General features: G+C 39.5%; 1 protein-coding gene across 2 annotated transcripts in view; it reads right to left on the reverse strand.

Moving 5' to 3' along the window:
* Nucleotides 1–369: 369 nt before the first annotated feature.
* SORCS2 (sortilin related VPS10 domain containing receptor 2) overlaps nucleotides 370–15348 on the reverse strand; it is a 596570-nt gene continuing 581591 nt past the window's right edge. Inside the window, exons 26-28 of one of the 2 annotated variants that reach the window (XM_064449080.1) lie at nucleotides 13614–13771; nucleotides 11358–11437; nucleotides 370–11018 (exon numbers count right to left, since the gene is read on the reverse strand). In XM_064449080.1, coding sequence (XP_064305150.1) covers nucleotides 10995–11018; nucleotides 11358–11437; nucleotides 13614–13771 — 262 coding nt within the window. In that variant the 3' untranslated portion in view covers nucleotides 370–10994. The remainder of the gene's footprint in view (nucleotides 11019–11357; nucleotides 11438–13613; nucleotides 13772–15348) is intronic. The other variant, XM_064449081.1, reaches the window with a different exon arrangement.

Consider the following 15348-nt stretch of genomic DNA (forward strand, 5'->3'; position numbering starts at 1 on the left):
AATCCTTTAGCTAGACAGAGATATTCAGCCTTTGATTAAGCGGAGTTCTAGGAGAATTTTCTTCTGCAGTTGCATGGCTTCAGTCTCGCCACAGAGTGTCACCCTCCACCAGTTATACTGCAGCAACTCCACTCCTAGGGAAAAAGGGAAGAGTCCCCACTCCCCTGCAGTACAGGAGGATGAAGTGGAGTAGCTAAAGTGGAGGAGGATGAAGCTTTGCTGCAGCCTTTGAGTTCAGCGCTGCTGAAGTTGGGGATTTTGCTGCTAATTACTGACAAATCGAAACACACACAGACTCTCGGGAGTGGTTAAACCATTTCCCCTTCACAAATCCCATGAAATGCTTCACAAGAAAAACAAAGCAACCAATAGTTTAGAACCAAATTTTATTAAAGAAAAACCTGTAGTGCAGGTTCTCAGGACAAATGCATACCTTTGGATGCAGTGGAGTACACAGGTACGTATACAGTAGTTTGTCTGCTACATGTTTGGAAGCTGAAAGAGGTCATGATAAACTGTACTGCACAGTTCATCATCACCGTTAAAAGTTGCCAAAAACTTGCTTGTGGATCACTAACAGATACTTGGTTATGTGTGTGCACTACATATTGCACAAGACTTTTAGATTAAGCTATTAATTGTGCAATTGAATCACAGTTAAGTGTTACATTAAGCATATTCAAACATATATTTGATTTTTTTTTTTTCCAAAAACAGCACATCACTACAAAACTGCCATTAAATGTTACATATTTACAAAAATATACAAATAACACTTTTCCCCATTTATGACAATGCACTAGTTACGGATTAATTTCGTTCTTCCCTTGAGCCCTGATACTGTATACAGAGAAACCTGCTCAAAGTCAAGGTCTCTCTGAAACAAAATTAGGAAAAGGCATGTACTGTTTTCACAAATACTAGAATGTGCAAAGGCAAAAGGAGAGGACCACGTAGTCATGTATGTTAAAGGTATGGACTATAGCATACCGATGACTGCTAAGAGCTTTTACATGGATTGAAATGTCCCCTTTGTCAGAAATCTGGTTAGATTAGTTTAAGCATTTGCTGATATTTTGGAAAAGCAGTTGCAAGTAGTTCAAAAACTAGGTTCTACCTTGGCTGTAATTAGCTTACATCTCTCCAAAGTACTCACTCGCTAACCATGGGAATGAGAATTGCAGGTGAAAAGCAGCCCGTCACCTGTATGAGTACAGATGCAGTCAGATGACAACTGATTTTATCCCGCAGCTACATTTCAAATTCACCATGCACAAGCACCTTTCTTCCACAACACAAAGCTGAACCCCGATGTCCATGGAAATGTGTGGTCATAAACTGGGGTAGAAGTTGGCTCTGCAATGCCAGATAACTAATGCTCCACATGAACAACAGGGTAGCGAGAAATGCTTTGTGAATCTTCGTATGTCAAGTCTAGTTTTTATTTTATTTGCTTTCATATCTTTACCAAGAGCCGTAGCTCTAATTAGCCAAAAAATACAATTTGGCCTTGGTGTCATGATCAGTTTTTTCTCCTTTTGTTCACATGGGTAATGCCAGCAAAATCTATATGATTTATCTGTCGGAGTCTGGAATGAGAGATTTTGGACCCACCTGTGCTGAAACTGCCACAGATGCACTGTAAATATGCCAGTATTCATCCTGTAGTCTTAAAATGGACAATTCTCCCATTCCAACTCTCACGTCTCCAAATTGCCCTCCAATACTTAATCCGGGGTAACCGATATTCCTAGTGCAGCTTCATAAATACAGAGCAATGATACTATGATAATTTCATTTGGGTGAGGAAGGGTGATAGTTGATGTCTCCTAAAACCACATTTGCAATGCACTGGTGTGATATTCTTTAGAACCACCTCCCCTTTTGCAAAGAAACATATCTATGGTCAATGGAAAGGTAAATCACAGTAGTCGTACCTATTTGTAAAAATAAGTGGTAAGTAAAGCACAAAAGTGGAAGCTTCCCAAAGGCCCTGCCAGCTGATCAAGTTCTCCACCTCTTCCAGTCTGCTATTCCTTTGCAATTTTTTCTTGTATTTTTCTCAGCCACACAGAAGACGATAAAAATGAGTTAATCCCCTTTTGACATCAACCCAGCTTACTGGCAGAAACACAATCAGAGAAAACCAACTCAGAAGAGAGTGGGATCAAGAGGGGAGAATTCAAGTATACTTCTCCATTTGATTACGTTTTCCCTCCAGAGCCTTCCACACTGCAGCAAGCACAACCCATGACATACACCCATGAGGAAATAAATCATAGCTTGTCAGTGGTGAATAAAAAAAAGAAGCTGTACTCAAATGCCTGGTGCATATATGATATGGAGGAACTCTGTGTTCCTAAAATTAAAATTTCTAGTCACGTGTTCAGTAAACTCCAGTGGCTGCTGTTTACCCTCAGGAATACTATACCAACTCCATACATCCTCTCTAAATGTTACAAAATTACCGCTTATAGAGGGATTCTAGCAAATTACATTTAAGCGGCATAAATCCAAGACACATATCCTATAAAATAATTCTTCTCCCTTGCCTCTTAGCTCAGTGCTGTGCTAAGGAGGAAAACCATTAGCAAATGGCCTACAATCACCTGTGACCATCTACCAGAAGTAAACCTACATTGGAGCTACTTCTGGAGCACACATACATGCATCCTGGCTCCTGGGAAGCAACCTCTTTTCCATGCACCTCAAGCGGGATGTCGCTGTGAGTCAGATCCCTCTTTAACTATAAGTAGAAATGCTAGTAATTTTGCGTGTTTCTGGTGCGGCATCGATTTAGACTCATGGTTTAAAGTCTCTGTATGCATCTGACAAAACTGAAAATAGTTGCCATTTTGAATTAAAGTAAGCTCCAAGGCTTAAGCAAAACAAAATCAACAACCTATGGCAAAATCATACAGGCTGGTAACACTGACTTGCTCCCTGCTTTTCCTTGTCCTGTTTAGTCTTGTGCTGCTCTCCCTCCTGCATCTTTCTCACATACACTCCCTCTCTAACACAGGCTCTACCCTACAGAGATATCAATTTTCAGTTATCTTATTCCCATCAAATTCTCCAAGCTCCTCCAACAAGAAGATTCTGCCAAACCCATCTGGTGACTTTGCTTAAACTTGCATTTTATGGGTCTTTCTTTAAAACAAGCCATTTGCCTCTGCCTCTAGGAGAGGCATACAGACCCGTCTGACAGGTCAAATTGCTCCAAGGAGGAACGATCCCTGCTCCTGCTCCTCCATTAGCAATGGACCCTCTTTACCTCACCTATTCTTCACCTTCAGGATGTAACAATTTATCCGAAAGGCTATATACTAGCGTGGTCATCAGTATTTCCCATGCTGAAACACAAATGCAGCCCACCGGTCTGGCAAGGTGTCTCTGCCCAACCGTGCTGCAATTCTGTACCTGCCAGTCTGAAGGGCTGGCAAAGCAAGGCAGCCCTTGCTGTGCTCCAGGAAACTCTTTCAAACACCATGTCTTATCCCCATAACCCAAAATTAGGCAGGAGGAGGCATTTGGGATATAATGTATGTCTGTCAATTAAATATATTTTTCCACCACAGAGAGACAGCAAGGTCAATATATACACAGATATGAAAAAGGAAAATGCTAGTTATAGGCTTATTGCTCTTCCAGGGAGTACAACACTCACCCACATCTCAGGCTAGAAGTATTTGCTCTCTGGGAGAAGCAACTGAAAGAAGTCCTGGAAAGGCAAAAAGGAAGAGTTCCAGAAAGATTTAGAGAAAATGAGAGCCAAAATTAAAAGTGAAAGGATTAAAAGAACTGAATGGGGGAAAGAAACAGGAAGGACGTGCTGCAGGAAGACAAAGCATGGGGGAACTACATCCACCCAGATAGTACAGCAGAGCTCACAGGAGAGATAAGGATGGGGAAGAGACCGTGATTCTTCTTGTTATGATTCAGGACACAGTAGGGTGCATATCCAAATAAAACCACAGACAGAACAAAGCAAAACAAAAAGCAAGGAAAAAAGTGGACTGTAGAGAATGGTCATCAGGAGAAGGAGGCAGGCAACAAACAGCAGCAATAATAAAAAAAGAAACAAAAAGACAAAAGAGGGAGAGGGAAGAGATGAGGAGAAACAGAAGAGAAAAAGAACAGAAACTCGGAAAATTTTTTTCTATAAAGTGTCACCAATTACTTAGCAAAATTTGGTAGCATTAAACAATGCAGGTCACTCCTCTGGAGAGTTCAGCACCTCAAAATAAACCACAAGCAGAGAGAGGAGTGTATTTACAATCAAATGGAGCTGGTGAATTGGGCATCTATGTCTGTATATTCTGTAACCTTAACCATTTAAATGCACTTCTGTGAATCCGTGGCATAGTGTAAGGGGTGTATTAAAATGTTCTCCTTTAGACTAGCTTTGTCATTTGCAAACCGCCTATGTTTGGGTTGTACACTTCTTCTGCATAGTCCTGCCTGTTAATAATACATAACAAGAACATCTGAAAACTGTGCAGATACAAGTCTGTTGTTTTCCTACATGAGCTGTTCTCATTAAAAAGCATCTCTTTCACCATTTCAGAAATATTTCCTTTTAAAACTGTTTTATTTACTAAGCAAATGCTGTGAATTAATACTTCTTTTAAAAAAGAGAATATGCCAGTTCTTGTCCTTTGACCTGCAAGAGCAGGCACTGTCAGTAAGAACTGAATATAAGTATCAAAAGCTGGCTAAAATTAGCAACAAATACATAGAAATAAAAGACATGCTAAGAAAGATATTTGGAATGCCTGGTATTCCTGGTGATTAATATGCTCCTTATACAACTAAAAATATGTCCAGCAAAGGCGTATTATTTAAGTAGCGCCCATGTACTGCTGCATGTATTATTGCTGCACAACAGGGGTTTATGTCCACTGTGGTACAACAGGCCAGTGTAAAGATGCAAATTCTACAGAAACCCAGAAATCAACTCTGATCAATAAAGCTAAAGTTTGCTTTCAAGTGTTGCAAGGAAATAATTTTAAACAGAATTACTTGTGTAACAGAAAGAATCCACTTTTTTTTTCAGGGCTAGTAAATGTCACTCCTAAAAGAAAATCAGTCTGAAAGGAGACAGACAAAGAATATGCAATTAAGAACATGTATTTTTAGAGATACTATTAAAAAAATTCTTTTAATACAAAACATAACAGCTCTTTGATAAGGATTTTGTTCACATAGCTATATTGTTGCACTTCAGAGTATGTATTTCTAAGCTTTCCAGTATTTCTTGTCTTAGATAGAGTCTTCCAGAAGATCATCTCAGCCTCCAACATGTAAACTAGCTGAAAACAGTAATTCTGACAAGCTTCAAATAAGGAAAAAAAAAAAGACTGAAAGAATACAAATATTTCATTCAGTCATACATGGCTCCACAGTTCATATTTTAAGTAATTTGCTACTCCATTTAACAGGAGGAAAAAGGCCAGGACTGAAGACTTACGGAAATGAGATCTCACATATTAAAAATCATGAAAGTAACTTCCTGTATAGATCAATTTCGGAAAAAACCAAAACTTCTAAGAGGAATGCATTCTTTAGTCTTCACACCATCCTCAAGTACCATTACAGGTCCTTATTTCCCTGGTAGCATGTATAATTCTCCCTGACCTATGCAACATACTCAAAAAGAAAGATAAAAACTTTCTCCACACAACATTCCCGTTCAGGTTTGGGCAATGAGCTATTCTAGACCCTCTTGACATTGAGAAACCCTTTTGCACTCCCTCCAGCTTGAGGGAAATGAAAGCTGCTGAGGTGATTCGTCGGGTAGAAGGGCTGACTTAGGAAAGAAGATTAAAAAAATTAAGATTTCACAGCTTGACATTTCCCAAAGACTGCGGGGTTAGGCTTTTAGTTGCCAAAGCTAACTGGGGGTCTGAGTTATTTCAAAATTTGTCACTTTGATGATTATAGTCTGAAAATAAGTGAAAAACATTACATAGATATCCATGATGGGAACAAACATGCATTAAAATGGCACTGAGAGGGCTAATACTGAAATACCGGAAGGAAATAAGGAACATGAAAATACAGAATTAACATTAGGAAAATGGTCTGAGCAGATCCTGTAACTACTTCTAGGCAATTAAATGCTATTCTGATGGAAGTTTCAGAAAGACTTTCTCAGACTAGTAAGATTAGGCTATATGCCAGTCTCGTAAAGAAAGTTGTAGAAGCAATGTGCAATTGGGACTAGAACAGAGAAAATGAGCCAGGAGGCAGCTTTTTGGATGGACTTAGAAGACACAACAAAATTTTGCATCTCAAAAATCAATATTTATGAAGGTAAATGCTTATAAATTTCTTCCTGGTGGAAAGACAATATTTTGAGAAAAACACGCTCTTACTTTCATCTAAAGTTCTGAAATAAAAATGAAGGTGGAAACAACACAGCGGTATCAAACAATATACTATAAGAACTCCAGCTGACAGGGACTGTGTGACGAAATAAAAATTTTAGTGTCTCTTTTCTCCCCAAAGTCTCATTAATGAAAAATTACAAAAAAATTGTTTTACATGAAACATAGGAAAAATCTATGCCTGAAATTGTCATCGATTCTATCAATTTAGCAACACTGTATTTGACTTGAATAACACTAGAAATCCAAAGCTTATCAGAACCATTGGTTCATCATCAAAAAGTTATTTCAAACAAATGCATGTATTTAATATCCTAGAAATAGTAAAAAACCCCCAATCTTCTTTGAGCATATATTGGTGTAAGGAAGAAGGAAACCACTGCACTTGCATTCTGCTGTCCCCTATTAAAGAGACAGCATACAGTAGTAGAGTATTCCCACTAAAGGGATGTCTCATTGGACCTAAACCACAGCTAACATAATCATGTCAGAGGAAATCTCCTTTGCACTAGGAACTGCTAATGGCAAAGCGCTGATCTGTCTTTGTCTGTCCAGAGGACAGCGATTTAACAAATAATCTACTTTATACGAATAAGCGCTTTACTACTCTTTCCACTGGTCACTGAAAGCAGAAAACTCATTAAAAAGGATATTATTCAGTGAGAATATCTGAAAAGAGTTCAAAGAAATTGGATGTGAATTGGAGATGATAACAACATCTTGCCTCAGGCTGGCACCTTCTATTTCTTCATAGCCATTTCCACCACCACCTTCTACCAGGTGTAAAAACATACATTGGTTTATATTGCTTTTACTTTTGAGAAATTAATTTACACTATGTGTGGATTTTCCCTAAATGCCTTCTGAGCATTTCAGAGCACTTTATATGGATGGACGACTCCAAAGCCGTACAAAACATTCACTGTCAAAAGGGAAAGCGAAGATAACAGCTCTGAATCTTGATGGCTCTGTTAGAATGCTTGGAGCACTCTGAATAGTACAGGGTGTTTTTGAAATTGCAAATACGTCAGAGTTTAAGAAGGCCAAAAGATGTAAATGAGGCCAATATACCACCAGTTTCGTTGGTTTCAGTATAGTTCAGTATCACTGTTGATAAGCACCACTGTGCCCATTATTATAAGGCTTTTGTCCAAATAACACCACAGAAAAGTAAATTTAAGATAATGGTGTGTAACAGCAAAATCACAGCCAATGTTGTAATGCTACCACGTAACAATATGTTCCAATAACAGGTTTTAAAATTACTTTTTTAATGGTGATGTACCTTTTCCAGATTATGTATTTTTTACATGTATACGTAATTGCAGCTGGTTTCAGTAGACTACCTTTAATAACAGCAGTAATGATATGTAAAACAAAGAAAGCAAAACTATTAATAATTTATGCTCACAACATTCTTTCATTCTGAGGATCCTGAACAAAGAGTAATTATTTTAGCCTCACAATACCCCTGTGAGGTCCATAATTACTATCAGCCCCATTTTACAGGTGGGGAAGCTGAGGCACATACAGGTTAAGTAACTTGCCCAAAGTCTGGGCACGGAATCCAGGTACCTGACAGTCATCTTCTGTTTCTTGGCCATCAAATCACCCTTCCTCACTAACAAATTTAACCGGAATATGTACAAATACTGCATGTGCATGTGCATGCATGTGTGACTACTGTTTGTGCATAGAAACAACTCAGGATTTTAGATACATATACAGGATAAAATGTTAAGATGTCACGGACATAGTTCAAGAGATTTGAAACCTAGCACTAGGGAGAGTTTTCATTCAAAGATAAACCAAGACACCATGAATGGGAAAATAGTAATGGTATTTTCTCAGTTTTAAAATAATTAATTTTGAAGTTATTCTTGCCAGGGAATCAAAGGCTTCCTTTATTATCTGCTGGGTATTATAAATACAGTTATGGTAATACTGACATCTCTTTAGAAAACAGAGTTTTTAAGACATGACAAACCAACCTCACAGGAGTGCTGCATGAATCAAATTAATAAGCATCAAAAAACATTATTACAGGCACTATATTGTGCTAAGTGTTAATTAGAGTACCAAGCAGTTAAATATTCTACAGTGTTCCAAAAGACTCCTTTTATCAGACACAAATCATCCTGTATTAAATGTATAAAAGTAGCTGTTAAAGCATAAATTAGATGTGTGACCTAGTTCTGACAGTGTCCTTTGCCAATCAGATGAACCGTGGGAAAACAACCCCAAGACAGAACTTCCATCCCATCCCTTGTCCATAAGGCTAACCTGCCACTCACCTGCCCTATACAAAAAAAAAAAAAGAAACCCAACCCTTCAGATCTATTTCACAGGAACAAGTAAGCTGGTTGCAATACTGTTTTATTCTTTGCTCCAGCAAATTTCCACTAGAAAAAGCATAAAGAGCTGGTGAGGAGGGAAAGCCTCTGGTGCAATGATCCTGAGAGTTTCCAATGCACAGCACATTTTGTATTTGCACTTCTCTTCAAGAAACCCAGATCGGATACATGAAACACCTTGGATTTCTGCACAGTCTGGCATAAAAGAGTCAGCTACAGCGTTGCTTCTCCATAAATCAGTTTGCATGGCACTTTACAACCAAATAGGCAGAAATTTTAGAACAATTTTTGAAATTGTTTTCCTGAGCAGTTTGCAAGTGCTTTTCAGAATCTTCACTTTAACTTTTCCATGTAGTTCCTTACAGTAAGTTTATAATCTAGATTTTCTTGTGCTTTACACTTACATCCTGTGGGATTTGTGAGAGCCTACAGTACTATGCTGAATTATTATATCCCAGTCTGTTGCATTTGATGACAATATGCTCTAGGGCATCCACAGCTACATGGAAGAATGACTCCAATGCATATGATAATTTTAAGACAGTTCTTTTCTGTTGTACCAGCATTCATTATTTTCTATTTGTTTATTCAGAGAGATGTAGTTAGCTATCTATATCCTCCTTAAGCAAGGTGGTGGGTGAGCTTGCCACTAGCATCAGTATGACATTCAGTGAGTAAAGAGCTATTTATTCTCTATCAAAGGCAAAAAGTGAAGAGATTATATAGGTTTCTGAGAGAAGCATCCTAATCCCAGGCAGCTGTGACACATAGGATGCCAGATGTTTAAACTCATCCCACCACAGTCCGTTTCCTACACAGCTCCATAAAACACAGGGAAAAGGCTAGCAGGGTGTGGATTCACTGCCCTGCTGTTTCCTAGGGATGCAGAGGTCAAGACTAGGAAACTCTGACCCAACTCACAAAATTGGGATTAGGAGACTCTGGCCTGACTCACAAGTCTTTCTGCAGGCAGCTCCTTCAGAAGCCCCACCGCCCTCCCTGCAGAAATAGGGGCCAGTGGAGGTAGGGACTGAGTGACACCCTGTGGTGATGGAAAGGAAATATGAACCCCTGAATCAGCCCAGCCTCCCCGTGGTCCCCTGGATTGTCAAACCAACCCGAGCAGAAAATGTCAGGTAAGATTTTGCCCACCCCTGCCTGCAAGGGCAAACGGCCTGGGAAAATCCCAGAGAAGGATGCGGGCAGGGAGGGGATGGTGGGGCACTACCCAGTCCTGCCTGGGGGAGAGCTCTGACCTACCCGGCACCTCTGCCCTAATAGGAAGTTTTTAAAAAATAACCATACAAAGAAAGTGACTTAAAAGAGGTATTTACACTCTCTGGAAATTTAAAAAGAGACAGGCCACCAGCATGGGGTTTTACAGGATAACTCATCCGGCAGCTGCCATCGTCCTAGAGGTGCTTGTTCAGGAGACAAGAAGAGAGCAACTGAAATGACTGTCCACAAGTGAAGGCACCTGGTCTGGAAATAGCATTGAGCTGGTGTTTTTCTTTCACACGGGGTGGGATTGGGGGAGATACTGGTGCTGATGGTTTGTCAGGACTTGCTACACTTAAAAGAGCATTATCGTATATTATGAGATATCTTAACACTTTACTTCCTTTAATCACAGAAGGGCCTAAGCCTAAATTCATTAGATTGTCTCACACATGTTTAAGTTAAGAGCTTGTATCGACTAGGAGTTCATTTGTCTCCTTGCTCAGTCCTCTCCCAGTGCAGAAACACTTGGCCTCCTAACAAAAATGTCATTGTGATCAACCAACCATCTGTTCTGGTCTAGTCGCTTGTGTAAAAATCACCTTTTTGGGCTGAAGAGTCCCAGCCTTCCGCTGAATACCTCAATTAAAAATATAATTAAAAAGTTACAGTCAATCCTTCTAAAAATAAACATAAAGAACTAGAGCATATACAGAAAAGAAATGGGGTGGCATTGAAGGTGCCTAGGGCTACAAATTTGCTACCATAGTTTTGAGTTTCAATCGTAACAAGTTCCCAGGCCATAGAGTGAACACAAGACGTATTATCCTTCTCCCTTGGTAACTGATGATGGACGCTTTTTTCCATGGGACTTATAAGAAACCTCCTCTCCACCAGTATTAACAGCCATATTTGCAATTTTATGACATCACCAGGGAAAAATAAAACGATACAGAGAAGAGTCTTTCGGGTTTTGTGTTCAGCTGTAAATATCAGCTAACCAGGTAACTGTGCATCTCTCTGGAGTTGATGCTCAAAACCACGCCTGAGTGATTGCCTATGAAAATATAGAAACAAAAGGCCAGCATTAGTGTATCTCAGGCACTTTGCAATAAATCCCCCTTTTATTGCAGGGACAAGTCAATCGCATAAAGAGAGTGGCTTTATCAAACAACAGGTCAGGTGAAGGTTGGTGCAACAGCTCCATGTACCTACAGCATACTTTCGCGCAAAGCTTTTGCTCATGGTGGTGGATTTGTAGTGAATTCCTAGGGTTTCTATCCTAGTGACAGCATAAGTTGGTTCTCTTTGTGGCTTAAAAAGGTGTAGTTGTCTCGAGGGGTGCAGGTGAGGGAGGAGAATGGAACCTGAGGCGTCCATTCGACATGCCACTGACCTGGGACTGGACACTGACCGGCATCAGCAATAGGGGAACTCTGTAGCTGTTCAAGCTGCCACTTCTCCCAGAAGGAGTCACTGCAAGGTAATGGTGTTGAGGAGTCCCAAGGTGGGGGTTGCGATAAAGTAGGCAACATAAAATATATAGAAAACAAAAGAAGTGGATGGGTGAGTCTGGAAATACTGTACTGTGGAAATTCAAAAGTTATGAGAAGAGAGAGAACAAACAGAAACCCAGGCCTGTAACTCCCTGCTGTGCACAGAGCGGAGGCTGCTACTGACATCTCCCAAGAGGGAGGGAGAAAGCTCACCAGAACTAGAAGGGATCTCCATATCATTGGAACCTTCTGCAAACAATGTCGTAAAACAGAATTTAATATAAAGCAGGAATTATAACCTGTTTTATACTCTAGCCAGATAAAATAGGGGAGTATCATTAACAGGAATATTTTATTGGCAGTACTGAGCAATACCAGAGCTAGCGGAAAGTATTGCAAGTAGCAAAACAGTACAGCGAGCAGAAGAATAATTTTATGTCTTAAATAAAGTCTTGTGTCTGAAAGCTGCACAGTAGCTGACAAATATGGATGATTATGATCCACAGAAATGAACTCTTTACGCTCCGCTGGAAATGCTGCTGGTGTTGACAACCTGGCAGAAGCACAAATCACTTCGAGATCTGCATTTACTAACTGTCTTAAGTTTCACATCAGAACATCATGATCTTGCACTCTTTAACCCTAATAATGCTCTGCCCAGATAGAAGAATTTTTTTTTCTCTGAGTAAGGAGGAGTGCTGGGCAAGTAGAGATTATTTCTGAACACACTAGAAATCAGGGTAGCATTCCTTTATTCTGGCATCCCAGGCTGCCTTATATAAATAGGCCATAAGGGATTTCTACCATTAAAAGAAGTTATGCTTTTGTACATTACTAGAGGTGTTTGAATGCTCCACTTTAATAGGCATGTCTGCAAGGTCTTTGTTAGCATTCAGCCTTCTACTCTAAAGACCCTGGAGATGCACTGATCAAACAATTTTAATATTGACTTTGTTTTTCCAGGGTTGTTTTTGGAACTAACTCTGGTAAAGTCAGAAGTGCAATTGAGGTCGTCTTGCAAAATCTGAATGAAAACACAGAGATGCTCATACACAAAGGTTGTCAAAGAAAAGATAGAAACACACAAAGCAAAGCAGGAGGCTGGATTCTTCCCTTGTGCTCAAAGCTAATGTCTCCAAGAACCTAGAAGCAGCACACGGTTCAGCAAATGAAAATAAAGACATCAACAACAAATGATAAAGGTGAACCCCAAGATAAAGAAATCTCTCCTCTGCCACAGTCCTGTCCTTCCCCAGGTTACCTCTGCTTCAGCTAAAACACATCTTCTTCCGTGGGTTCATGAATACATTAGAGTTGTGTGTTACACCATGAATCTACTGCTACAAATCCCAAAGGCTTTGGGTTACCTGATTTATTTTCACAAAATGCGTAGAATGGAACTGGGGACCTTTTTCCATTGTCCTACACTTTTCAGACTGTGATCTGAAAGCAGTCTGAACACAACAGTAAATTCTACAAAAAATGAACTTTATAGATCAGCACTCCATGTTACACTAAAAATAACCACAGGGTGCCGGGATATACACTTCCACCTGACACTGAAATCATTTGCACTGAGAGACATTCATTCACAGGAAATTTCCCTCATATGTTCCTTATGACCACCCCATGAATACTAGAAAGTTACAAGCCAAATTAGGAAAGACTTATGATACTTTTTATACAGGAATAAATTTAAGGTTTCTAATCATGAAAACTTTAAATGCCACTGGAATATGATGGCAAATATAGCAAAGGATATAGATAGAACCCATCTGAAATCGTGGAAACATTGACTTTACACATCCTTCTTGCCTAAACTCCATTTTCCACTAATTCAGGGGATTATTGAGTTAATTCAACTGTTACCAATTATATCCTGTTCTACCAAATATAATTTCTCTCTTAAAATTTTCCAACTAAGTCTCCTGACATTAAACTGTACTCTGTATTCATGCTTTATATAGCATGTCATCCATATATTAGCCTGTATCACAAGCAAGCCAAAAGAAGATAACTGAGATAATCCTTTGTTAGTGGTATGCTATTTGCTTCTTCCTGAGACTGAGCAGAAAATGAAAAAAAGCTAAAATGAAAACAAACATAAATTAAAAATCAACTAATTATCAAAATTTATAAACTAAAAATGAAGTTACCTCTTGCGTTACCTAGTGTTTGAGAGTCCAGATCATCATCAATAAACTCCTCACCCTGGATGATGTTCTGGGTGTCCTCACTATGATTAACAGGGCTTGTCATCTCCTGCTCTTTTTCGTTGTGCATCTGGGCATAGACATTTCTGCCTGGCAGTTTCCTAAATCGGACAAGGAGAAAAAGTGTTGCGCACATGCTGCATCAGAGTGGAGCACCAGCAGAGCAAAATTCTGATTCCAGAATCTCAAAACAGCACCAACCCCACCCTTCCTCCATTTTGTGTTCACAGCCTAAACTTACCAACTCCTTATTCTCAGTCACAGTTTAATGTAACTGCCTTATCATGATGTTCATATTAACATAGTTAATCATCAATTTTTAAGATTGAGAGACAATGAACAATGCTGGAAAAAAAATTCTAAAGCCACAGAAAAACTATTTTAAGAACTCAAGCAATAAAAAGGCCCAACAGGCATTCATCCCTGGTTCCAGGTGTCTTCACAAACATTAAGCTGGCTCATAATCATCATCACATCTCCCTGGTGAGATGGGCTGACACTGAAGCATCGAATGGCACTCTCATACTCCATCAGGGTTGAGGAGAAAGAAGCAGGAGAAATCCAGGAGGCAGGGAATGGAAAGGGAGCAGAGAGTGAAGAATCAGGAGGCCAGGACAAAGGGACAAGGAATAAAGAGGTAAACAGGCATTGATAAGGGCAAATAAGAGGACAGGGGAAGTTAGTGAAATTAAGCAAGCAGCACTGAAGAAGACAGAGTGTTAAGCTTGGCCCAGGACTACTAGGAACTGCTGAATTAGACAAAACTCTCTATAGCAGACAGCATTTAATGCATTCATTCTGGTTTGAATCTAGAAAAAAACAAAAAGCATGTTATTAAATGTCTCTATCAGCTCTAATGAACAATTAACACCGTGGCTGAGACTGGGAGACTTAAGACAGTATTGTTAAAGAGTTCTTAACTACATTAACTTAAATCAGACTTTGTAAAATTACAGGGAATATCAGGGACTTCTAACTTTGCAACAGAATTTATGGTTTATACATTTCTCGAGAGCCATACTCTCTGCTGTAGCTGCATTCACCTGCAATGTGCCTAGGCACATAAGGACATCCTTTCCTAGGCACGAAGCAGACATTTTGATTAGGAAGTTGCAAGTTGTGAGCTCCGTTTCCTACACATCAAGAAGCAGCTTGACAGCTTGATCAACATGACAGCAGATCATGGCTGTCAAAGTCTGTGCTTAAACACAGATTATTGCAATGGGCAGGCAACGAGAAAAAAAGAGAAAACGGGGTTGAACTGCTGAGGTTAAGCTGCAGTTTCTGCTGAGCTCCTTTAGACTGTGAGAAGACAGAAGAGGTGAAACTAATTTTTAGGCATCTCTCTAAAAACTACCGTCTTCTGTTCCATATTCTGGCAGCAGTTTGAAAGCTGGATAAGTACACAGGTTGCTCTGTTTTCTCTAGGCTTTTGAAGATGACCTGTCTTTAAATGTCATTTCAGAAGAAAGGTTATTTACCAGGTGGCACCATCTTAGTTTGAGATAAAAGTTACTGCAGCAAACTATTTTGAACAGCACCTTCCATTGCATCAAAGTCATTAGAATTGCTAAACAGTAATTAATAATTATAAATTGCTAAACAATGAAAGACAACTGAAGAGGATCTTCTCCCTGTAATTTGAACTATCCAAGAGATGAGTTGCATCCTATATACC

Source organism: Phalacrocorax carbo, chromosome 4 (genome assembly GCF_963921805.1).
Source record: "Phalacrocorax carbo chromosome 4, bPhaCar2.1, whole genome shotgun sequence".
Lineage (NCBI taxonomy): Eukaryota > Metazoa > Chordata > Aves > Suliformes > Phalacrocoracidae > Phalacrocorax > Phalacrocorax carbo.